A 26,985-nucleotide genomic window follows, 5' to 3' on the forward strand; every position below is an offset into this window, starting at 1 on the left:
TTATGTTTATAAATTAGCTAGAGTTTAATCAGCCCGTATAAATACGATTTTCACCTGCCCTGGTTGGTGTTGTCTCACATCATCCTCAGACCTTGTGCTTCTTTGATACAGAATAGAAATTAATAGAACTGTCACCCCACCCAGAGTTGAGTAAGGAAGGACCCACTTTTGCAAGCAGACCTGTCTATCCGTTTTATTTATATGGTCACAGCGATCCACTACAGAGACATTAGAGAAAGGAGGAGATAGTTACCCTTGGGTAATGAATGAACGTAAAACCAAATATTTTTTATAACTAACCCAAGATAGACCAGAGGCTGTCGTTTCCAATGGGAGGAAATTAATCATGGTGGGTAGAACAAGCAAGGAGATGGGAAGAGCCATGCTAGTGAGATCTCAATGGCACGTTCTAGTATTTATTTGCATATTTTCGTTAGGGAACGCATACTATGAAGTGCGCCTGTGCAATAAGGGAATTCGCACCTATAAACAACGCATTTTTGTTTTACTTTGGCAAAGACGCAGTCCACTATGTTTGTTATAGATTATAGTTTTGGAAACATAAAACTTTATGGAGATCAAATGTTTCATCGATTAGAAAATTAGCAGAATGTTGGCCAAAATACATCTCACTCCATCTTCTCACCATGCCGGTCACTGGGCTTCCTCGCATTAACATATTTGGTAGTGAGAGGAAACGCCAACCGGATGCTTCACATTTATACATCCGGTTTAATATCTGGCTCAATTTCTATCTGTGGTATTAATGCAGCGTTCAAAACACCCGGAAACTCGGAAAAATACGAAGTCAAATAATGAAGTCTGTATTTTAAGTTCGGAAAGTCAGAGCTCTAGGAAGAGTTGGAATTCCTAGTTGGATGGCTGTTCAAATCGATTTTCCCAGTCGGAGCGCGTTCTTTCCCAGTTGTCTTGAACGTTGCATAACGCCCCAAACAGCAGAATGTCAAACGATCGCGTTCACTTGTAATGCTGCTTCGAGTGGTTGCAAAACGAATCTTCTCACAATCCCTTATCAAAATCCGGGTATGAGTCGAGAAACCTGCCTATTTTCCTTGAAAGTACGTAATTTCACGATTTCAGAGAAGTTAATTATCTCTAAATCTCGGAAAATACTTATGTTGTACTTATTGTTCACTAAATTCATGCTAATGTTGTGTTTTTGAGCTAACGCCCAGTCACTCCTTCATCCCAGAAATGTACTGCGTGGGCCATAGACATGGGCAACGTACACAAATAGCGTTAATAAGATTCCAATGGTGTTTCCCATCTCCCCAAAAGTATCTCTGTCCACGCCTCATAGCAACCACAACATTGGGAAACTGTGACACTTGAAACGCCATTTTGGAATCTATATTAGTGGTCGGTCAGTCAAAGTCGCGTAAGGAACCAAAATGTGTACTTAGTTTCACACCATGTATGTCCAACGAATTTCCGGAAAAGTGGTTTATACCATTCATTCTATGGGGGTCGCTATATAGTAACTAACAATCCTGCAGTTCAAAATAACTACTCTGTACTCAGAATTTGATGAATACATACCACAAAATCAGAAGATGTAGTACTTAATATATATAGTTTATTTTGTTAAACACAAACATAACGGTCACTCGTGTCTCCCCAACCATGAGAAAAGTGTGCAAGCCTACATTCCTTTCATGGCTACGTAGATAGTCGATTTTTCAACTTTTTTAGTTGAGCCTATTTTCTTTACAGCCTGTTAGTATTTGTAGCTATTTGCTGCTTTATTCCGAGATGACTACGTCGGATGTTGCTCAGGGGGTAATTGTTGTGTTTAATTTAATCGCTAAATAATGTATATCTACAGTTGTAAAATGTACGACACGTTTAGCTTGCTAGTCAGCATGGTTACGTTCCAGGTCGACTTTATTGTTGTCGCGCTGCGTAATCCTGAAAGGTAAACACTTATCTGGGCGTTGTGAGATCTGACCGTCTGCACAGCAGGATTGCAATACGACGACCTGGAACTGATTCAGTAACTTTTTCACTATCCAGGTAGCTATGTGGCTAACAACGTAGCTCCAACCAGAGTTTCTAAGAAGCAGGGTTTTACTGCTGGAGCTTGTTTACGCCCTTTGAGCAATAATTAATATATGAAATGCACATAGAACAAAAATGTTGCCATAATCTGTCAAGCTAGTTTGCCAACGCATGGGTCAGTTTGCCGATGTGGCAGCCAGTGAAAGTTAACTTTGTGTGCTAGCTACAAAATCTAGCCAAATGTATGCTGCTGAAACTGTTCTGCCATCTCCAGCCTTTCCAGGTCTATCCACAATCTGTGTCAGTAAAGAAATGGACAGGTCTCAGTGTCTTTAGATATTTTTGTCCGATGTTACTATGGAATACTGAAGTATAACTACAAGCAGTTCATAAGTGTCATAAGATTTTATTGACAATTACATGAAGTTGATGCAAAGAGTCAATATTTGCAGTGTTGACCCTTCTTTGTCAAGACCTTTGCAATCCGCCCTGGCATGCTGTCAATTAACTTCTGGGCCACATCCTGACGGATGTTAGCCCATTCTTGCATAATCAGTGCTTGGAGTTTGTCAGAATTTGCAGAGTTTTGTTTGTCCACCCGCCTCTTGAGAATTGACCACACGTTCTCAATGGGATTAAGGTCTGGGGAGTTTCCTGGCCATGGACCCAAAATATCGATGTTTTGTTCCCCGAGCCACTTAGTTATCACTTTTGTCTTATGGCAAGGTGCTCCATCATGCTGGAAAAGGCATTGTTCGTCACCAAACTGTTCCTGGATGGTTGGGAGAATGTGTTGGTACCATTCTTTATTTATGGCTGTGCTCTTAGGCAAAATTGTGAGTGAGCCCACTCCCTTGGCTGAGAAGCAACCCACACATGAATGGTCTCAGGATGCTTTACTGTTGGCATGACACAGGACTGATGGTAGCGCTCACCTTGTCTTCTCCGGACAAGCTTTTTTCCGGATGCCCCAAACAATCAGAAAGGGGATTCATCAGAGAAAATGATTTGACCCCAGTCCTCAGCAGTCCAAACCCTGTACCTTTGCAGAATATCAGTCTGTCCCTGATGTTTTTCCTGAAGAGAAGTGGCTTCTTTGCTGCCCTTCTAGACACCAGGCCATCCTCCAAAAGTCTTTGCCTCACTGTGCGTGCAGATGCACTCAGCAGATGCCTGCTGCCATTCCTGAGCAAGCTCTGTACTGGTGGTGCCCCAATCCCACAGCTGAATCAACTTTAGGAGACGGTCCTGGCGCTTGCTGGACTTTCTTGGGCGTCCTGAAGCCTTCTTCACAACAATTGAACCGCTCTCCTTGAAGTTCTTGATGATCCGATAAATAGGTGCAATCTTTCTGGCAGCAATATCCTTGCCTGTGAAGCCCTTTTTGTGCAAAGCAATGATGACGGCACGTGTTTCCTTGCAGGTAACCATTGTAGACAGAGGAAGAACAATTATTCCAAGCACCACCCTCCTTTTGAAGCTTCCAGTCTGTTATTTGATCTCCAGCCTTGTTCTCGTCTACACTCACACCTGTGTTAATGAGAGAATCACTGACATGATGTCAGCTGGTCCTTTTGTGGCAGGGCTGAAATGCAGTGGAAATGTTTTTTTGGGAGATTCAGTTCATTCAAGAGGGACTTTGCAATTCATCTGATCACTCTTCATAACATTCTGGAGTATATGCAAATTGCCATCATACAAACTGAGGCAGCAGACTTTGAAAATTTATATTTGTGTCATTCTCAAAACTTTTGGCCACGACTGTACACACAATGAAAACATAGGAATATAAGATTATTTACCTAGGTTAACCAGTCCAAGCTGTTGTCAGATATTGTCATATACTGAGTTGGCCTAATGTTAGGCTATGTCTCCCTATAACAGGACAAAAATGCCCGGCCTCTGTCCTTGTCTGGCCATGTTGGCTTCGACAGCCTACCTCACCAGCTGGTCAACAAATCAACATGTCAAGGTTTCTGCTTCAATATCCTCTGTATTGGTGAGTAACGTTGTGATGTTACATTAAAAAGTTCAGCCACCAGACCAGTAGCCCCTTTTTAGATGGAAAAAAATGTTGGCCCATTTCCTTTCAATTAATTTATTCTGGACTTGTGCCCAGAATCCTCAACTGTCTAAAATGTATTTTTAATTTTCCTCAAGTTTGACCCTAATTTTACAAAGCAATGTTGTCACTAAGATTAGCAAACAGTATTTCCCCCCACTATCCAGGTGAAACGGGTATTGGCAAATCCACCCTAATGGACACACTGTTCAACACTAACTTTGAGAACTTTGAGTCATCTCACTTCGAGCCCAAGGTGAAGCTGCGAGCGCAGACCTATGACCTGCAGGAGAGCAACGTGCGACTCAAGCTGACCATCGTCAACACAGTGGGCTTTGGGGACCAGATGAACAAGCAGGAGAGGTGAGAGAAGTGCAGTCATGATATACCTGGGTCGTATTCATTCGGCACCAAACCTAACAGCCTACCTGAACTTGTCCGATAACTTAAACCCTGTGTTTTAGTGTTCCGTTTCGTAAACGTTTTGCTACCGTAGCCTATGCCCTACCGAATATGACCCTGATGCTGAATGACAAAACAAAGCACGTTATTTTGTCTTTCAATCCACCACGAATCACTTGTTTTACCACATACTCTACGGAACTTCTGATGGAGTATCTGCTCTCTGAATGTTTCCTTCGGCAGCTACCAGCATGTTGTGGACTACATTGACACCCAGTTCGAGTCGTATCTACAGGAGGAGTTGAAGATCAAGCGGTCCCTCCACAACTACCACGACTCCCGTATCCATGCCTGTCTCTACTTCATCGCCCCTTCAGGACACTCTCTCAAGTCCCTGGACCTGGTCACCATGAAGAAACTGGACAGCAAGGTGCCTGACTAAAACTAAAAGAAGCTGTCACTATTGCATTTTTTTTGGGGGGGCAATTTTTTTTTCCATGGCACAGTTCTATAGCATTAGTCTATGAATATGAACTAATTTTTTTCATAATTGTTGTTGTGTTTAATTGTATAATTAATTAAGGGGGTGTTTTTCATTTTATTTAGCGTTATGGAGTATTTGGGCAGTTTAGGAAGTGTCATGGCGGTTGGTTAAAAACTGGGAGTTGCATGATGAGTAATTATTACTGTGCTACTGTGACAGGACTGAACAAGCCTGACAAAGCAGAATGTTGACTTAGTTCAGCCACTGGGCAGTCACAGAAGTATGTCCTGATTGTGCTTTAGTTGTCTAGTTAAATGAAGGTTTTTAAAAAAACATACAAGTCAGATAAGAACAAATTCTTATTTACAATGACAGCCTACCCCGGCCAAACACTAACGACGCTGGGCCAATCGTGCGCCGCCCTATGGGACTCCCAATCACGGCCGGTTGTGATACATCTTGGAATCAAACCAGGGTCTGTGGTGACGCCTCTAGCACTGAGATGGAGTGCCTTAGAATGCTGCGCCACTCAGGAGCCCAATAGCTGTATGTTTTACAGTACTGTTCTTTCACAAAAGGGAATTTGTTTCTACTTGTAAAATGAACGATATGTCCTGTTTGATTCTTGAGGGAATAATGTCAATTCGGAAAAGAAAATGTATTATTTACAAGACAACCTGTGTATTTTTTACTTGTAGGTCAACATCATTCCTGTCATCGCCAAAGCAGACACCATCTCCAAGAGCGAGCTCCACAAGTTTAAGATCAAGATCATGAGCGAGTTGGTCAGTAACGGTGTCCAGATCTACCAGTTCCCTACCGACGACGAGACGGTCTCCAAGATCAACACTGCCATGAATGTGAGTTGTCTAACATTCCCTTGGCATCTTTCAGGCTCTCTGCCCAATTCCATACCTCACAGTGGTGAATTTGACTGTGCTAGACAGTGCACCTCAGTGAGCATGGATACATGCACACAGTAACATGATTATTGTGGATAGTGTGATGAAAACATTTACATGCTTTGGAAGAAGAACGATTTCCCTAATAATCCCGTTTACATGGATACATCAGAAATCAGGCTACCTGATGGGACTTTGGTCAATATAGAAAATATGCAATAAAAAATAAATGTTCTATGACAGCGACATGTCTTTCTTTTTTTTTTTAGTTCGGACTTCTAAAGTTTGTATGAGAACTACTTCAAATATTCCTACTTCCATTTTTCCCGATCTCACTTCATTCACGCTAAAGAGGGAGGCTCGCTCGGCTGGTGCTAGTACATGCGCAGATAACATATTCGTACCTCGCCTATTCCTCTCTGATTTAGAAGATACTGTTGCACAAACAACATGCCGATATGTCCTTCAATGGAGTGATCAGAATTGTACGGGAAGGTCTGCTCAATCCAAGTGTACAACCAATTGATTACAGCATTACCCCAAAAAATGGAGGAGGAAGGTGGCAGCGGGAGGAGGTAGGGAACTGGTCTGTCTGCCCAATATAAAGGATCAAAACTGGCGGAGGAATAAAAATAGCATAAATAGGAAAGTATACCAGTTTCATTTGAGGATCAGGATGTTGACAACTGTGCCATACAAATTGCAAAATAGTTGGGAAGAGATTTTTGATGACCCGATTCCATGGTACAGGATGTATGAGTTGATATACAAAACAACGCAAGATTCAAGACTTCGATGCTTTCAACTAAAGTTATTATATAGAATTCTCGGCACCAACAAAATGTTGAATATTTGGGGCATAAAATCATCGAAGCTCTGCAGATTTTGTTGTGAGGATACAGAATCAATAAACGATTTGTTTTGGTATTGCCCTCAGGTAGCCTGTTTCAGGTCTCAGGTTCAGGAATGGCTGAAAATGCATAGTATTGATCTAAAATTGACCCTAGAAATAGTACTGTTAGGAGATCTGGAGAGACACCGGGTCAGTCAATTACTAATATACTAATACTCTTAGTAAAAGTATGTATCTTCAACTCGCAATCTGGATTCTATTCGATTAGAGAGATTGAAATTGTACGTTAAACATCATAGCATAGTTGAAAGATATGCGTTGCGTAGAAATCCGGAGAGGGTGCCCAGCAGAGATAGATGGGATGGGCTGAGGGAAGCTGAGGGTTGGGATGTGGAATTGGAGACAAGTGGGACTGGAGTTGTTGCACAGGAGATAAATGTAAAAAGTCTAAATAAAACACAATAAAAAGTTTGAATGACACCGAGGGGCAGTGTTTTTACAGCTAATGCCGGTTTGCCTGGGGCTGATGCCGTGCAGGTGTTTGTACACATGCATATAGACACACTCTCATTCAAATAAACGCATACAAGAACACACACATACATGTAATAGTGCCAGACATGCACACAAACATATACAGTTGGCATTGCTGTTATGATTTTAGTTGTCCTTGATGTTGTTTTTGTGTTTTAAAATGTTTGCTGTCTTTTTTTCTCTTTAGTTCATTCTCTTGGTTGTTGGTGCATTGGGGGGGGTTCTTGGGGGTGGGGAATGGAATTGATTGTATTTTTTATTTTTCTACTTGGAGGGGGGACTGTAGGAGGGGTCTCGAATGGTTGAGGGACAGCTATTGGAGAACTGTGGGGGGGGATCTTGGAGGGTTCGGGTTCACAGTTTTTGGCCTCGTGGGACATCTGTCAACGTGCCCTTGAGCAGGGAATTGACCCTGGATGCTTCTGTGTGTCGCTCTGAATGGGAGTCTGTTGGATGACCGGTATGATGTAGTTGTTGAGCGGCTTCACTGCTATTTCAGATATTAAATAAATAATTAAACATGCTGATTAGGGCCTACAACAGCACTGGTATCAGGGTGTATTAGCTGGCTATGTTTGCTCTGACTCAGTACATTTATTAGCTAGCCAGCGGCTAACAATGAAAACATTTGCTAAGTAAAGGAAAGCTCTCTGTTTGCAGACAGTAATATATACAAACTAATAGTGTCATTATAGAACGCTGGTGAATGTGACAAATACACATTTATTTGATTTTGATTTGTATTAAGAAGCAAAGTGGAATACAGCATCGACATATTGGTGAGTGAGGGAGAGAGACGAGTCGCATATCACATTTTAACAAACCAAACATCGAAATAACGTTATAGAAGAAGAAAAGCAGTCCATGTAGCAATACCGGTATACCGTCCAACCCTAGCGTATGCTTTCTTTGATTTTTGACCATACTCTCAATTTTAAGATAAGCAGAGTAAGGTGTTTACATGACTAATGCCATACTTAACCTACTGCCAACATCACTTTAATATTGACTCAGTGTGCATGTAAATGTACTCCGTGTCTTCTATGATCTATTTGCTAATGTCAGGGTATCCTGCCTTTTGCTGTTGTGGGGAGCTCCGAGGAGGTGAAGATTGGAAATAAAATGGTCAAAGCTCGGCAGTATCCCTGGGGTGTGGTGCAAGGTAGGTAAACCTGTTTTACCGTGTAGGCTTCAGGCTTACAGCTTGCTTTCTTTGATGTGTCTATGGCTCTGCAGTACAAATGCCAGGAGGTAAAGACAGGTCTGTCTTGTTTCAGTGGAGAACGAGAACCACTGTGACTTTGTGAAGCTGAGGGAGATGCTGATCTGTGTGAACATGGAGGACCTGAGGGAGCAGACCCACACGCGCCACTACGAGCTCTACCGCCGCTGCAAACTGGAGGAGATGGGGTTCACGGACACAAACCCGGAGAGCAAGCCAGTCAGGTACGGAGAGAGCAGGGTGTGCCATGCACGGTTATCATAGTTCTGGGCCTGTGATAACCAGATGAGGTGCACAGATTAAAAAGTCTGTGGGAAAACATGTTAACATTATACAGCGAGAGGAGGCTGTACATTTCGTTTTAAACCGCGTGCGTCTACAGCCTGCAGGAGACCTATGAAGCCAAGCGTCACGAGTTCCTGGGAGATTTGCAGCGGAGAGAGGAGGAGATGAGGCAGATGTTTGTCCAGAGAGTCAAGGAGAAGGAGACTGAGCTGAAGGAAGCTGAGAGAGAGGTACTGGACACACACACACACACACCGTGTCCTACCGTGACAGCATGCTATACAGGTCAGCAAGAGACATATAGGTGTAGACGTTCATCACAGAAAACCCATCTTCAATGACCTTTCATATTAAATGAATGTATTTTTGGTTGAAGAGATCCACGTGAGAAGCGTCTTTTGTTTTTTTTAGAAAAGCACTAGAAATTCAAGGTATTAAAAACACTTGATGTTTTGCCTCAGTTGCAAGGTAAGTTTGAGCAGCTGAAGAGACTGCACTCTGAGGAGAAGAGCAAGCTGGATGAGAAGAGAAGGTCTCTGGAGGACGAGATCAACACCTTCAGCAAGAAGAAAACAGCTGCCGAGCTGCTCCAAGGCCAGCCCTTCAACACCAACGCCAACCTCAAGAAGGACAAAGACCGTAAAAAGTAAGACGCATGTTATTGTAAAATACGTTTCAGGACGGCCACTTAATTCCCTTCCAAGATGAGCTCAAAGCTCTCTTACACATGAATCTATCCTAATTCAATCCTAACCTATTTCCCCTCTCAATTTCATGATGCATGTGCAGAGACTAACAAAAATTAATGTTCACCAGAATTGTATACTGTGTGTGGACTGCAAGGCATTGTACAGTCCTTTTAGTTCATCAGTGTGATTGTATTTCTGATTGACAGGAGCCTAGAGATGGAAGCTAAGGATGTTAAGTTAACTTGTGACGAGGCTACTAACCAAAACAGTTGCTTCAGAAACCTGTGAAGTCAGTGAGATGATAGGGAGGGAAGCAGGGTATAAAGAACACATCAGTTTGTTTTGTTTTTTTGATAAGAGGAAACTATTGATTTGACAGTTGATAGGAAAGCTTAGTTATTAATGAGTATAGATGTGTGTTATGATGTAGTGACACAGATCTCTAAATGATTGACTCTATATTTCCTCTTTTTCGTTGGGTCTTTAGCTCTGGGTTCATGTGAAGAAATAAAATGGACAAAGACCCCGTCCCATCAGACAGAAGAGAAATAAATACATTCACCGATAGTCGTCATTGTTTCGGCTTATTAGTCAAATCACAAATGTTAGTTAAATTCCAGCCAGACTATTGCTAATTCTCTTTAATACTGGTAACCCTTTTGTATTACTTTACTTTTCACTTCTACAGCTAGAGGGCGCCAAATGATCAAGGTCTGGTTAGGGTTATCATTGAAAATACTGTACTTCACACCAAACAGAAATACAATTTGTTTGATGGTCAACCGTACATTGACATTCAAGATGTATTTAATTGTCCAATCTCGGAATTAGTTGTGTTACCGGGTTGTCTTGAGTGTTCACTTTTAAATGGGATATCAGATAATGTGTGGAAACTTGACTTGAACTTGTTCAACTTTAATTCTGCAGATAGTAGAATATATATATTTGCATGTCTTTTTAAAAATATGCTGTTCACCACTAGTGTGTATTATATAGCTTGATATTTATTCTATGCATTATTATTGTAGACTCATGGGTTTCTGGATGGATTCCATGCGTAGTAATACCGAACTCTGGTCCAGGACGTTCCTCACATGTTACATTAGCGGAACACGCACCATCAACCAGAGCTACGTTATATCCACGCATGTGTTACATTCCAATCACTGAGGTATTATTGAAATTATTTTTATTTTTAATACTTATTGTATGCCTTACTGCCACATACCTTGTATTTTATTCAAATGCTTAAGAATGAAGCAGCTGCTCAATGACCTTTCTGAATTGAACACTACATCAAATGGTTTTGACACAAGGCACCTCGGGATATATTGGCAATATACCACGGCTAAGGGCTGTGTCCAGGCACTCCACGTTGCGTCGTACGCATGAACATTCCTTTGCCATGGTATATTGGCCATATACCACACTTCTTTGGTCCTTTTTGCGTAGAAATAGTATGTCGTGTGTGGAATGATTGACGTTACAATTGCCAGACATTTTCCCTCAAAGGATATCTTGTGTAATTTAAGCTTTTTTCTTAACTCTCAAATATGAACTGACGTTTGTTCTTAGGTGTGAAGGGTTTATATCACCAAAAATAAAACATTGTTTGTCGTAATATGTCGTTATTTAACTGCAGAGGTATTAATTAATCTTGTTTATTTACATATCAAAAGTACAACTCCAGGCCATCCGGGTTATGGAGGGTTTGGCCAGTAGGGATATCCTTGTCTCATTTTTTAAAGTACAACTCCATAAAATCACTCCAGCAAATACAAACATAATTACAAAGCATCGGTGTTTCTTGACTTTAGTGACCTCAGAACGGGCATGATGTCATCCAGACAGTCAACATCTGAAAGATCAACCAAAATAGATGTACTAACCACATGATCAGTAAACCATTTCAAACAAAATGCATTATTGGATGGCAACATCTCCTTACCGAGAGTCTGGAGCAGCTCCTGAACCAAAAAGTAGAATGCAGGGAAGAACTCCTCATGTTCCTTTACCTTCAAAATAATACTGACAAGCGCACATATTTAACCCCAGGCAGTAGGCTAATTTTATAACATTAAGACAACGTTACACAGAATAAAACAAAGTAAATTCTGGAGATTTGCTGCTGGTACCTGTCAATATCACTGGTTCCCAGGAGGACGTGGAGCTCGTGGCCAACCGTGGCCTCTGGGGAGTTGACTAGACTGGCTACCTGGTTTACCACCTCACTAGGGGGCGCTCTGTCATCTGAAATTAAATTTAGAAGTGGGAAAGGAATAACATCCCTCAACCAAGTACACTGAACAAAAATATAAACGCAACATGTCAAGTGTTGGTTTCATGAGCTGAAATAAGATCCCAGAAATGTTCCATACGCTCAAAAAGCTTCTCTCACATGGGTTCAAACATCTCTGTTTGTGAGCATTTATCCTTTGCCAATATAATCCATCCACCTGACAGGTGTGGCATATCAAGAAGCTGGTCATTACACAGGTGCACCTTGAGCTGGGGACAATAAAAGGCAATGTGCATTTAACGTATCTGTGACCAACAGATGCATATCTGTATTCCCAGTCATGTGAAATTCATAGATTAAGGCCTAATGGATTTATTTCAATTGAACGATTTCCTTGTATGAACTGTAACTCAGTAAAACCTTGTTGCACATTACATTTATATTGTTGTTCAGTCTATGTTCTGGAGAACATGAATTGACCAGTACAGTATGTGCTATTGGGCGCCGAAGACGTGGATGTCAATTAAGGCAGCACCCCGCACCTCTGATTCAGAGGGGTTGGGAAATAAATGGACAAAGGCATTCAGTTGTAGAACTGACTAGGTATCCCCCTTTCCCCAAGGGTGCTGTAGAATAGCTAAAATGAGTTGTAGACAGTCCTACCCAGGGCCAGGATGTCCCTCAGGTTCCTCATAGCGTTGGTCATCTCCCCAAGCCTGGTGTAGACCTCGTTCATGCGTGGATACACCCCGCTGAGGGAGGTTATATCAAACAGCTTCTGGAAGTGGGACACCATGGACTGGAGAGTGTTCTTAGTAGGGCTCCTCAACACCTGGTTAGAGTTAGATTCACATAAAGAGTTCTGAGAATATTGCTGTATCACAAACATTGTACATGAGAAATGATCCGAGGTACAATGTTTTGCCTTATCTAAAATTGAGATGTAATTTCCATGGTTACTCCATCCACTGCTGTAAGCCAGGACTACCAACCTTATCCTCCCCAGAGTTGGTCTCCTCTAGCAGAGTGTCCACCATTAGCATAAGGTCCTCCACTCGAACACTTTCCATAAGACTATTAGTGCCTGCTGGCTGCCATGGTAACAGTCTCAGCATCAACTTACTCAGGGCACAGTGCAGGTCCTAAGCACACAGAGAGAGAGAGAGACAAGTAAAGACATGGGTCTCTAGACTAGAGAATGGTAAACAGTACGCAGTTAAAGTAGCCTATTCTAGCCATACATATCATAGAAAACTGAGATGTTGAAGATATGAAGAGCTCCTAAACTCTCTGGCTTTCAGTGACAGGGCAAGTTGACACTGGACCATTGGACCTGGCTGCATACATGGTAGATGCGCTTTATAGACAGTCAGTCAGCTCTCACCTTCAGTGAAGCCAGTTGGTCAGCCCACATCTCCAGAGATGAGAGGAGTTCGTCAAACTCGACCATCTCTGAGGCCCCGTTGGACAACTGATGACTGGTTGATGGCCTCGCTCTATGGAGCCTCAGTGGAGCCCCGGAAGTAGTCAAAACCGCTCTGATGTCATTCAGAACCTGAAAGTCAGGCAAGGCAAATAGTCCAGCAAAGTCTGAATCAAAAACAAAGTAAAGCGGGTTGATACTCGCTCTCGCTTTAGACAAGGGGAGATAAACGGAGTACCTTCTCGTGTCTGGCAGCCAAGGCCCTTGCCTTCGCCCCCTCCTGGTTACTCAGAGCAGCACTCTCCTCTTCTTTAAACTCCCGAGCAGACCTGTGGTGGAGGTAAAGGAGATGATATGACTACCAATAGGACAGGCAGCGCTCTAGGTTAAGGTAAGGAAGGGGTTAACTGTGAGGTTAAGCTGTGGTGCTGGTTGCATCCAAGAATGACGACAGTTGCGTAATGTTTTCCCACCTCATGTTATTCTGCTGAATAAGTCTGTCCATGCGTCTCAGTTGTTCTTTGTATGACTTCAGCTCATTCACTGTGGGCCTAGATTCCAAGTCTTGCTTCAACTGCTGAATTTCTTTCCTAAGCTCCACCCTCTGCGCTTTGGTGTCCTTTAACTGTTCCTGATAGGACTATTGGGGAGAAGTAAGATTCGGAACTGAGATCATGATCATCGACTGTGGGGAAGAGGAACAGTCGTTACACTGTTCAAAACAAGTCATCCAGAACCATGAAGAGTTCTGGTGTTCATTGTGTTAGAAAAGTACAGGAAGTCACCTTCAGGAGAGCTTTGTGATTGGGGGAGACCCCGGTGTTTCTTCTCATGCTGCTCTGCGATTGGTCAGATGTTTGTGATCCCCCAGACTCTCCTTTGAGGGACCTGAGGGAAGAAGTAATGGTTGGTTAGTGACATCTGTCTACTTTTCTTTAGTCTTACAATGAGAAAGGGTGTTGTCATAAAAATTAAGCAAAACATTGAAAATAAGATTCTATACAATACAATATTTACTTTATATCATCGCGGAGCTGTTCCATTTGGGCCTCATAGATGTCAATTACATCCAACACCCTGATAGAAAAGAAAGGTATTTGAAATCCTATAACTTCCAGCCATAAATCTATAATCATTTAGTTAAGCAAGGGTAAAATGCTGTATTATGAATCCTAATCTATGGTCTTAACAGCAACGGTTCATCTTACTGCTGGTCCACTGGCGAGTTGGGCCGAGCTGATCTCTTGTGGATCTGCTGAAACACCTGGTTCTGCCTAGCAACCCGCTTTTCTTCCTCTGTCACAGTGAAGTAGAGCTTCCTCTGCAGCTGGGAAGCCACATCTTTCTCCTCAGACAGCTTCTGCTCCAGGCCCTGGCAGCGTTTCTACCAGCGGCAGAGCAGGCAAACAAAACAACAAGAAAAGACAAACAAGACAGTTACAGTATAATCAGGGGGTACCATGTGCTGTTGGGGGGAAAAAAACAGTGCCCAACTCTTGTGGCCAGTTCCCCAGACACAGATTAAGCCTCAACCTGGACTAAAAAGCATGGTGAATAGAGAATCTTTATTTAAAGCGTTTTTTTTTTTAGTCGGGGACTAGACTTAATCTGTGTCTGCCGGTAAACCAGCCCCTGCTATTTCCAGGGCACCACCTACCTGTGCATCTCTCTTGTCCTGCTGAAGTTGGTGCACTTTGCTGTGCTGCTGCGCAGCCTTGCCAATGTAACCGTCTTCCAGGTCCTGCAGCTTGCTCTTCACCCCGTCCAGAACTCCCTCCAACTCGGTCACCCTCTGGGACTGACGGGCAGCGCGGCTAACGTGCTGCTGAGCCTCCTCTCTGAACAAACACCGGTAACACTTTACTTAAAGCTGGCAGGTCTAATGAATTATGATACAATACAGATAATTGTAAAGCAACACAAAGACAGAAATGTCACACTGAAGCATTGCTACTATTCCTTTAGGACACAATTAACTCTTACTAAATGCTAGATAATAGTCCATAAGATCATTCAATTCTATGTAATCCTACATTTACATTAGTCATTTAGCAGACACTGTTATCCAGAGCGACTTACAGGACCAATTAGGGTGAAGTGCCTTGCTCAAGGGCACAGACAGATTTTTCACCTAGTTAGCTCTGGATTTGAACCAGCGACTTGTCGGTTACTGGCCCAACGCGCTTAACCATTAAGCTACCTGCCGCCCTCCTGTTTAATTGGATAATATAAATTGAAGAGGGCCATATTGAATTAATTGGGGTAAGTACATATCAAACAGAAGATCTTTCGCAGGAAATTATGGTTAAGAGGATATAGATAATTATTCAAGTGATCAACTGGGAAATATAAAATCCAACCTTCGATCATATATTGATTTGTCAGATATATCAATAACCTGTCCTAGAAAAACAGTCAAAAACCATCAATTATCTTTCCAGGAGAGAAGCTAAAGTGAGGTAGCCTGGAATCCGAACTGATGTTTTGGGAAAAAAATACATATCAGATTAAATTCCAGGCGAAAGAGAGGGTCTCTGACAGACAGGCTTAACATGGTGATAGATTGATGTTCAGGCTAGGTGATCTCCCTCCGTCACGCCCCAATGGTTAACACTTGCTGGCTGAGCAGCTGGTGGACGCCGGACCCATGTCTACCTCTTACCCCTCTCTGTATTAGGCTTATTACTCATGTCCACCAAGACTATTGTGTGACAACAGCTGGCTGAAAAATGATCATGGATCTACATTATTAGGTAGATGGATGAACCACAGACCTGCCAAAAACAATTCCTTCTGACGTGGAGATTATTCTAATAATCATACAAGGTGATGGAGGAATGTTTAAAGAGGTGAGAAACAGGATCAAATAATTGGGGGTTCAAAACTATTAGGCTTCAAGAAGTAAGATGTCCTATATACTGGCAAAGCAATGTTCTGCATGTCCATGAGTTTCTCAAATGATTAAAAAAATATAACTATTTAATATGAATTCTATAACTACGGTTGAAGTCGGAAGTTTACATACACTTAGGATGGTGTCATTAAAACTCGTTTTTCAACCACTCCACAAATGTCTTGTTAACAACCTATAGTTTTGGCAAGTTGGTTAGGACATCTACTTTGTGCATGACAAACAATTTTTCCAACAATTCTTTACAGACAGATAATTTCACTTATAATTCACTGTATCACAGTTCCAGTGGGTCAGAAGTTTACATACACTAAGTTGACTGCCTTTAAACAGCTTGGAAAATTCCAGAAAATGATGTCATGGCTTTAGAAGCTTCTGATAGGCTAATTGACATCATTTGAGTCAATTGGAGGTGTGGATGTATTGCAAGGCCGACCTTCAAACTCAGTACCTCTTTGCTTGACATCATGGGAAAATCAAAAAGAAATCAGCCAAGACCTCTGAAAAAAATTGTAGACCTCCACAAGCCTGATTCATCCTTGGGAGCAATTTCCAAATGCCTGAAGGTACCACGTTCATCTGTACAAACAATAGTACTCAAGTATAAACACCATGGCACCACGCAGCCATCATACCGCTCAGGAAGGAGACGCGTTCTGTCTCCTAGAGATGAATGTACTTTGGTGTGAAAAGTGCAAATCAATCCCAGAACACCAGCAAAGGATCTTGTAAAGATGCTGGAGGAAACAGGTACAAAAGTATCTATATCCACAGTCATATCAACATAACCTGAAAGGCTGCTGAGCAAGGAAGAAGCCACTGCTCCAAAACCGCCATAATAAACCAGACTACGGTTTGCAACTGCACATGGGGACATAGATTGTACTTTTTGGAGAAATGTCCTCTGGTCTGATGAAACAAAAATATAACTGTTTGGCCATAATGACTATCATTATGTTTGGAGGAAAAAGGTGGATGCTTGCAAGCCGAAGAACACCATCCCAACCGTGAAGCACGGGGTGGCAGCATCATGTTGTGGGGGTGCTTTGCTGCAGGAGGGTCTGGTGCACTTCACAAAATAGATGGCATCATGAGGTAGGAAAATGATGTTGATATATTGAAGCAACATCTCAAGACATCAGTCAGGAAGTTAAAGCTTGGTCGCAAATCGGTCTTCCAAATGGACAATAACCCCAAGCATATTTCCAAAGTTGTGGCAAAATGGCTTAAGGACAACAAAGTCAAGGTATTGGAGTGGCCATCACAAAGCCCTGACCTCAATCCTATAGAAAAGTTGTGGGCAGAACTGAAAAAGCGTGTGCGAGCATGGAGGGCTACAAACCTGACTCAGTTACACCAGCTCTGTTAGGAGGAATGGGCAGAAATTCACCCAACTTATTGGGGGAAGCTTGTGGAAGGCTACACAAAACGTTTGACCCAAGTTAAACAATTCAAAGGCAATGCTACCAAATACTAATTGAGTGTTTATAAACTTCTGACCCACTGGGAATGTGGTGAAATAAATAAAAGCTGAAATAAATCACTTTCTCTACTATTATTCTGACATGTCACATTCTTAAAATAAAGTGGTGATCCTAACTGACCAAAGACAGGGAATTTTTACTAGGATTAAAGGAATTGTGAAAAAACTGAGTTTAAATGTATTTGGCTACGGTGTATGTAAATTTCCAACTTCAACTGTATATAACTATTTACTTAAGTTGGTTCTTGGACTGGATGAGCTCCTGAATCAAGGTCTGTCTCCTGTCCGAGTCTGTAAGCATCGTCCGCAGCATTGTCCTGATGTCACAGGCCGACTTCTTCTCCAGAAGAACCAAGTCTATGAGCAAGATGACAAAACATTAAAGTAGAATATCTTATTGTCCATTTTCCTTCTAGTTATTTTTACTTATAGACCTATATTGTTTGGGTACCATGACCAGTGCCTCACTACATAACATGGAGAAAACTAGCCAGAAACATTCAGACCCTGGCTGGCAGCCTACTGGAAATAGAAGAGCCAATAAGCAGAACAGGAGCAATGTGTGCACCAAATGATTTCCAGTTGGGGAAAGGCTCATCACACAGAGGGGTGAGTTTGAGTGCTAACTTAGACGACACAATGCACACCTAGAGCCAATAATTATGAAATCATTTGCACACACAGAAACACAAGACAGACAGTAGCATGTTGAGCGGTCTAAAGCATTAACACTCCTCCTTATCGACTTGTTCAACATGATCCAAGAAGTGAGTTAAGAAATTTAGCTAAGATATGCCAGTTCAGAATGTTACAGCAAGAAGATGATACAAAAACATACTAAACCATTACCTGCAAGGTTCTTATTCTCGACGGGATCGGCAAAGTGTACCGGCTTGAACCCATGGTGCTGGAGGAGTCTGTTCACAGCATCCCACTCTGTCTGCTCCTGCTGCTAGGTCCAAACACACAGCAAAACCACCACATCACACAGTCCATTACAATACAACACACAAAGGAGTATGATGCCGTTTGTACCCATTTTGTTTTGTTTTTTGTAATGCATACAACGCATAATATGAGCTCCGCTCTACCTGAAACTGGCTGTAGGTCCACAGAAACACATATGTCTTGTCTCTTGAATGAAACACAGCTTTTGTGTTCTTCCTATCCATCTCCTCTCTGGCTAACGCTGACTCTCCTCAGTATGTTATACACTTTAGGCTATACACACCACCATGTCTGTTCCCGATGAGATAATGACATTCTAAGCGTTCCTCTTGCTCCATCTTCTATTTGACAGGAGGCTCTCGGTGTGTGACAGTGTGTCAGCCTCCTACTGTACCCTCCCCCCAGTCAACACCTAACGTTATATGGGGTTATCAAATTACTTGGTCCCCCTTGGAGCCCACCATGACAACACACAAACATAGTTGTAATACCTGTTCCATCTCTTCTCCACCTGCAGGGGTGAAAATGGGTTAGTTTACAAGCTAGCTGAGATAGCTAGTCTATGTGTGAACACGTCACTGCTATCTACTGTTAGCTAGCTAGCAATCTACGTTGCTAGCTAGTTAGCCAAGTATTGCATGTTTCGCAAAACAAAACATATAATTCATAAAACATTCTGAATACTTATTTCCGACAATAACGTTTGGACTTAAAATATTCACCATGTATGTGCTTGTTGTGATGATTGGTTTCTCCAAAAATGTCAGTTTCAAATTTCAAACAAACAGCGCGGAAGTAAAGTCGGATTTATTGTGATCCGTTTCAACCAATAAGATAAAGCAAACTATAAGGGACAGTAAATGTAGGATTTTGATTGGTGAATCCAGGTTTGTCTCAGACATGGGCATTTTTGGCTTCTGCGTTCCACTAACGTAACATAGCAACCTTAAACATATGTTCCATACCGTTTGATTGCAGTCACGCTGCGCAGGTAATTACTGATGTCGAATATAACATAATAAACTCAGCAAAAAAAGAAACGTCCTCTCACTTAAAACTGCGTTTATTTTCAGCAAACTTAACATGTGTAAATATTTATATAAACATAACAAGATTCAACAACTGAGAAAAAAACGGAATAAGTTCCACAGACATGTGACTAACAGAAATGGAATAAGGATCCAACAGGTCCCAGACGTGCTCAATGGAATCCATGAACAGGGAGGGGGGTCAAAATCAAAAGTAGCAGTCAGTATCTGGTGTGGCCACCAGCTGCATTAAGTACTTCAGTGCATCTCCTCCTCATGGACTGCACCAGATTTGCTAGTTCTTGCTGTGAGATGTTACCCCACTCTTCCACCAAGGCACCTGCAAGTTCCTGGACATTTCTGGGGGGAATGGTCCTAGCCCTCACCCTCCGATCCAACAGGTCCCAGACGTGCTCAACGGAATTGAGATCTGGGCTCTTCGCTGGCCATGGCAGAACACTGACATTCCTGCCTTGAAGGAAATCACGCACAGAACGAGCAGTATGGCTGGTGGCATTGTCATGCTGGAGGGTCATGTCAGGATGAGCCTGCAAGATGGGTACCACATGAGAGGAGGAGGATGTCTTCCCTGTAACGCACAGTGTTAAGATTGCCTGCAATGACAACAAGCTCAGTCCGATGATGCTGTGACACCGCCCCAGACCATGACGGACCCACCACCACGATCAGCTGTCCGTCTTGTCTCCCTGTAGCTCTGTCTTAGGCATCTCACAGTACGGTCATTGCAATTTATTGCCCTGGCCACATCTGCAGTCCTCATGCCTCCTTGCAGCATGCCTAATGCACGTTCACGCAGATGAACAGGGACCCTGGGCATCTTTCTTTTGGTGTTATTCAGAGTCAGTAGAAAGGCCTCTTTAGTGTCCTAAGTTTTTATAACTGTGACCTTAATTGCCTACCGTCTGTAAGCTGTTAGTGTCTTGACGACCTTTCCACAGGTGCATGTTCATTGGGAAACAGTGTTAAAAACCCTTAGCGATGAAGATCTGTGAAGTTATTTGGATTTTTACAAATGATCTTTGAAAGACTGGGTCCTGAAAAGGGGACGTTTCTTTTTTTGTTGAGTTTAGTTTGGGAATCATGTGTCATAATATGTCAAACTTGCTTCAGTTGAGTTGAATATATCTGCTATAAATCTCAAAATAACTTAATCTCAAAATGACACCAGTGTATCATAAATGTCTGTACAGGAGGTTGGTGGCACCTTAATTGGACAGGAAGGGTTTGTGGTAATGGCTGGAGCGGTATTATTGGAATGGTATCAAATATACGGAACAACAATATAAACACAACATGCAACAATTTCAAAGATTTTACTGAGTTGCAGTTCATATAAGGAAATCAGTCAATTGAAATAAATTCATTAGGCCCTAATCTATGTATTTCACATGACTGGTAATACAGATATGCATCTGTTGGTCACAGATACCTTAAAAAAAGGTAGGGGCGTATCTGGTGTGACCACTATTTTCCTCATGCAGCATGACACATCTCCTTCGCATTGAGTTGATCAAGCTGTTGATTGTGGCCTATGGAATGTTGTCCCACTCCTCTTCAATGGCTGTGCGAATTGGTGGATATTGGCGGGAAATGGAACACGCTGTCGTACACTTCGATCAAGAGCATCCCAAACCTGCTCAATCGGGGACATGTCTGGTGAGTATGCAGGCCGTGAAAGAACTATGACATTTTCAGCTTTCAGGAATTCTGTACAGATCCTTGAGAAATGAGGCAGTGTATTATCATGCTGAAACATGAGGTGATGGCGGCGGGTGAATGGCAAGACAATGGGCCTCAGAATCTTGTCATGGTATCTCTGGCTTCAAATTACCATCGATAAAATGCAATTGTGTTCGTTGCCCATACCATAACCCCACCACCGCCATGGGGCACTCTGTTCACAACATTGACATCAGCAAACCACTCACTCACACAACGCCATGTGACAGGTTAAAGGTTATACATTAAAAAGTATTAGTAAGTTCATAGTATGTGAGGATCTTAAAACATCTAAGGTTTAAAAGATCATGCATTCAGTATTAGTTGATAGAGATTGATAACATTCATATAATTGTGTTAAAAAGTTCAAATCCGTCAAGCGTACAAAGGGTACGAATTCTGAGAGGAATGTGTAAACGTTATATTGATTACTTTATTTTGTGGTGCCAAATGGAAGGGTAAAAATATTAATATGTGATCTACTAAATGCTCTTAATCAATGAGCCTAAGATCGATTGCTCTGGTCTCCACCCAAGTTCCCGGGGAAATCGCGGTCTTTCCTCATTGCACTAAAAGTCCTCATTGAGGAAACAATACCGTGTCACTCTCGTGATTATTTCTCCCCTTTTTCAGGGGCGTAACACATACACGTGGTCTGCGGTTGTGAGGCCGGCATACTGCCAAATTCTCTAAAACGACTTTGGAGGAGGCTTATGGTAGAGAATTTAACATTAAATTACAGTGCATTAGGAAAGTATTCAGACCCCTTCCACCTTTCCACATTTTGTTAGGTTACAGCCTTATTCTAAAATGGATTAAAAACATTTCTTCCCTCATCAATCTACACACAATACCCCATAACGACAAAGCGAAAACAGGTTTTTAGAAATGTTAGCAAATTTATACATAAAAAAAGCGGAAATACCTTATTTACATAAGTATTCAGAACCTTTGCTATGAAACTCGAAATTGAGCTCAGGTGCATCCTGTTTCCATTGATCATCCTTGAGATGTTTCTACAACTTCATTGGAGTCTATCTGTAGTAAATTCAATTGATTGGACATGATTTGGAAAGGCACACAACTGCCTATATATGGTCCCACACTTGGCAGTGTATGTCAGAGCAAAAACCAAGCAATGAGGTCGAAGGAATTGTCCGTAGAGCTCCGAAATAGGATTGTGTCAAGGCACAGATCTGGGGAATGGTACCAAAAAAATTCAGCAGCATTGAAGGTTCCCAAGAACACAGTGGCCTCCATCATTCTTAAATGGAAGAAGTTTGGAACCACCAAGACTCTTCCTAGATCTAACGAATTTGCGCACACAATTTGAGAGAAATAAGCTTTTTGTGCGTATGGAACATTTCTGGGATCTTTTATTTCAGCTCATGAAACATGGGACCAACACTTTACATGTTGCATTTATATTTTTGTTCAAACACATGGTTTGATGCCATTCCATTCGCTCTTTTCCAGCCATTATTATGAGCCGTCCTCCCCTCAGCAGCCTCCACAGACCTCTAGGTATGAAATGTACCCTTCATTTCATAGATTAAAACACAGTATGGACATTTGAAAATCACCCTGCCCTAAGATAATATTGTCAGTAAGAAAGAGACTAAAAGGATATCTGTCAACCTCTTACACACGAGCTGGTGCAAGCTGGTGGCATTTGATGTTTTTCTCCTGTCACTGGACAGCCACACTGGAGAAAGGGCAAACCTGTAATTGTCTCAAGAAGGTCAAAATGCAAATCTTAGCCGCCACACTATCACCCATACAGTATGCTCGTGACTAAATAGAGGGTCTGTTTTTTAATGACTCTGTCTGCTTCTTTTCAGGCTTTTGACCAGGCAGAAAATGTTGAATATTGTACATTACCTGATGTCTCCCTTATTGGCCAATGTGGTGTTGAAAAAAACAGTGGTCAGATACAGTAAACAACCACTTGAGACTATTGAATATAGCTGAACCATCTAAGAAATCCCATATGTTATCCCTAGAGTATGTGTGAAAGCTGTCAGGCTTTCAAATTCAGCTAGAACATTTCTGTAGGCCTTATTCATTCTAGGCATCACCTGCCTCCCCGTGGAAGGTAGACTGGAGTTCATACCTATTCAGCTTAGTGGTTAGAGCGTTGGACTAGTAACCGAAAGGTTGCAAGATCGAATCCCCAAGTTGACAAGGTAAAAATTCAAATTAAAAATCTGTCGTTCTGCCCCTGAACAAGGCAGTTAACCCACTGTCATTGAAAATAAGAATTTGTTCTTAACTGACTTTCCTAGTTAAATAAAGGTACAAATAGAACTGTCTGAAGAGCCTCCATGGCTACTCATTGTCCCCACATACTGTACATCAAGTCCACCAAGCAGAACATTTGAATGGAAATTTGAACTTGTGTGAATCCTGTTGACGTAAGGCTGTGTTTACACAGGCAGCCCAATTCTGATATTGCTGGAATAGAACCGAGCTGATCTGATTGATCAAAAGACAAATTAGTCAAAACAAATCTGAATTAGATCCGAATTGGGCTGCCTGTGTAAACGCAGCCTTAGATGAATGATTCATGGTAGATGGGTGGTCCCTATAGAATTATCCCTCTGAGCGAAGTGGATACTGGATATTGGATAGCCACCATTACCAACAGCCATATAAGAAGACATATAAATAAATGTCTTTCAATTTCGAGGAAAACAATGTTTCATTAAATATTTACTTCTACACTTCTAAAAGTGTAAGATATTTTGCAAAGAACTAGTTAATTAACCTCATGTTGTTATCTGAAATTTAGTTAAATGCCACGTAATGTCGCCAAACAATTGCCTCCTGATTGCAAATGCCAAGAGCTGACATTCACATCAACTCATGCCAAGGTCAGCTCTGCAACGTAGAATTTGGCATCCTTCTTTGTAAAAAAAAAAAAACATTCTTGGGGATTGTATAATCTTTTTTTTAAATGTTGCAGGTTTTTTATTGTAGTTTATTGTTTTCTAACGCAAGTCGCCTATCTTGAATTAATGTAAAGAGCTTTTAATGCTGTCCTTGTATTTTAAATGAAACAGTTTAGTAGCATCTGTTTCATGTGGCCTGATGGCAGAAATGTGTTTCCTTCTGCAGCCTCAGCAGAAAGCCTGGCATTAGCTTCTGTTCTGCAGTTCTTCGAGTCTCAGGAGACTTATTCTATGAAATAAACAACTAAGCAACGTGTAATGTGCCGTCTGATATCGATTCTAAGGCTATTTGCATGGCACACTGGTTCATTCTGTTGTGGCTTTCTCTTTTGCTGACCAATTGGACCAATGTACTGTATGGAAGTCAGCATTATATCACCACTATTTGGGGTTGAGAATGAGATGCTCTCAAAATGAACATTAGGCCAACACAGCAGCATGGTTATGGGCTGGGTGGTATACAGCTGGTGAGCATGTCCTTCTGCTGTTAGGAATGTTACTATAGGAACTGAATGTTGTTCAGAACTCCAGTTTAGTCTTATTTTGCAGTGCATGGGGCTGGGGCTAGGAGGGGAGGATAAACACTGCTGATGTAGAGTTCTGTCGGTATCCTTACCATCTGTTAAGGACTAGTGCTGGATGTACGTTGGGTCCAGCGCTCCATTAGGTGGGTAATGGAGGTTGATTGTCATTGTCAGGGCAAATGAGCTGTGACAAATGAAAATATGTCCAAAAGGATGGACCACTACTGTATCCAAGTCAGGGGGTGGGAAGTAAAACAAAAAGGGGGGGGGGGGGTTATAAAAGTGTGCACAAGGTATAACAAAAATAAATTGAAGCTATATGAACATAAGTTTATGTCCTTGTTGTATTATAAATGTCATGCAATTTAATAGACACAATATTATTGGAAAGCCAAGAAAGTAGTTTCTATTTGGACTGTATTCTACTACCAAATAATACTGTATATTTACATTTGTTAACTTAAGAGCATTGTCTTTTACAATAATATAACTTGATGTATCGTTTTGGACTTTGGAGAACGGTCTCTACAATACTATGAACTGAAATAGGCAGGAGAGGGCTACAACAAATCTCCCAGCAGCCACATCTGTCAAGGTCATGGAGGGAGAACCGTTTTATTTTCCCCTTTTAGAGACTTAACTTCCTGAAACATAATTTGCAGATAAATCATGAAAGTGGGGAAAGCACGAGGAGCACTCTCCACTAATCCCACTTCCCCTTGACACACAGCCACTTCCCAGCATCATTCTTTCATTTGTCAATTTTCATTCATTCATTACCTGTAATGGGCAAAAAAAAAACATATTTGCCATTAAACAATTTTTGGAATTGGCATGGAAAGAGCCTGATTGTTGAGAAGGTCTCTCTCGCTCTATTTTCTGTTTGTTTTGCTCCCTGTTGAGGCAGAAAGGACAAGTAATCCATGCAGAGATTATCTGACTCTCATGTAGCACAGGTGCAAGAGGCTGATATGACACAAAGTAATATCCTTGCACCACCTCACGTGGAGAAAGTGTTAGGGATTGTCCAGATAACATTTAGTCTCTGTCCTGCGTTCCAGATTTCTATGAAATATTTACCCAAAATTAAAAGTAGACTCAGTGAAATGACATTGCCACGAGCAGCACTGGAGATATTGAGATGAGCGAGATGCAACACTTCGCTCTCACACAGCATCTGTGCTTGTACACTGTACAGCGTGGTAGCCACGGGACCAAAACAGCGGAGAAATTGAGCCTCGCACTTCAATGCTCTTAGTTGTTGCGGGGGGGGGCATACACTTGGATATAAAAATTAGCTACCAACTCCACATGGGGCAGCCTAGCAAATAGCTAGTATGGATGTTCAAGATTTGGAAACATGATGGAGCTACTAGGGAATTTTACTATAACAGCAATAAATGCAGTCTGATAATTTTACAAGCGTGTGTTGTTTCTGTCCATTGCTTTGTCACTATTCCTGTATTTTTGTTTGTGGTTTCTAGGCACTACTGCAAGTTGCTGCTACATATACAGTGGGGCAAAAAAGTATTTAGCCACCAATTGTGCAAGTTCTCCCACTTAAAAAGATGAGAGAGGCCTGTAATTTTCATCATAGGTACACTTCAACTATGACAGACAAAATGAGAAAAAAAAATCCAGAAAATCACATTGTAGGATTTTTAATGAATTTATTTGCAAATTATGGTGGAAAATAAGAATTTGGTCACCTACAAACAAGCAAGATTTGTCTCTCACAGACATGTAACTTCTTCTTTAAGAGGCTCTTCTGTCCTCCACTCGTTACCTGTATTAATGGCACCTGTTTGAACTTGTTATCAGTATAAAAGACACCTGTCCACAACCTCAAACAGTCCCACTCCAAACCCCACTATGGCCAAGACCAAAGAGCTGTCAAAGGACACCAGAAACAAAATTGTAGACCTGCACCAGGCTGGGAAGACTGACTCTGCAATAGGTAAGCAGCTTGGTTTGAAGAAATCAACTGTGGGAGCAATTATTAGGAAATGGAAGACATACAAGACCACTGATAATCTCCCTCGATCTGGGGCTCCACGCAAGATCTCACCCCGTGGGGTCAAAATGATCACAAGAACGGTGAGCAAAAAATCCCAGAACCACACGGGGGGGACCTAGTGAATGACCTGCAGAGAGCTGGGACCAAAGTAACAAAGCCTACCATCAGTAACACACTACGCCGCCAGGGACTCCTGCAGTGCCAGACGTGTCCCCTGCTTAAGACAGTACATGTCCAGGCCCGTCTGAAGTTTGCTAGAGAGCATTTGG

At 41.9% G+C, this 26,985-nt stretch overlaps 2 protein-coding genes across 2 annotated transcripts; one reads left to right on the forward strand and one right to left on the reverse strand.

Moving 5' to 3' along the window:
• The first annotated feature begins 1,637 nt into the window (after positions 1 to 1,637).
• Positions 1,638 to 11,073, forward strand: LOC139413062 (septin-10-like). The gene is made up of 10 exons (XM_071160091.1): positions 1,638 to 1,800; positions 3,904 to 4,018; positions 4,249 to 4,444; positions 4,727 to 4,913; positions 5,666 to 5,827; positions 8,322 to 8,418; positions 8,534 to 8,702; positions 8,861 to 8,993; positions 9,225 to 9,409; positions 9,940 to 11,073. Exons 1-10 carry the CDS (start codon positions 1,774 to 1,776, stop codon positions 9,953 to 9,955), a joined length of 1,287 nt encoding a protein of 428 aa, XP_071016192.1. The 5' UTR covers positions 1,638 to 1,773; the 3' UTR covers positions 9,956 to 11,073.
• A 29-nt stretch (positions 11,074 to 11,102) lies between these two features.
• Positions 11,103 to 19,270, reverse strand: LOC139413061 (centrosomal protein 70). Its single transcript, XM_071160090.1, has 16 exons — positions 19,179 to 19,270; positions 18,948 to 18,967; positions 18,358 to 18,460; positions 17,742 to 17,865; positions 14,772 to 14,952; positions 14,323 to 14,498; positions 14,132 to 14,191; positions 13,900 to 14,002; positions 13,588 to 13,754; positions 13,353 to 13,443; positions 13,076 to 13,246; positions 12,684 to 12,833; positions 12,355 to 12,523; positions 11,588 to 11,702; positions 11,401 to 11,480; positions 11,103 to 11,310 (listed from the first exon to the last, which is right to left on the reverse strand). Exons 2-16 carry the CDS (start codon positions 18,954 to 18,956, stop codon positions 11,240 to 11,242), a joined length of 1,770 nt encoding a protein of 589 aa, XP_071016191.1. The 5' UTR covers positions 18,957 to 18,967; positions 19,179 to 19,270; the 3' UTR covers positions 11,103 to 11,239.
• Positions 19,271 to 26,985: the final 7,715 nt, after the last annotated feature.

This window comes from Oncorhynchus clarkii, chromosome 7, assembly GCF_045791955.1.
Source record: "Oncorhynchus clarkii lewisi isolate Uvic-CL-2024 chromosome 7, UVic_Ocla_1.0, whole genome shotgun sequence".
Classification (NCBI taxonomy): domain Eukaryota; kingdom Metazoa; phylum Chordata; class Actinopteri; order Salmoniformes; family Salmonidae; genus Oncorhynchus; species Oncorhynchus clarkii.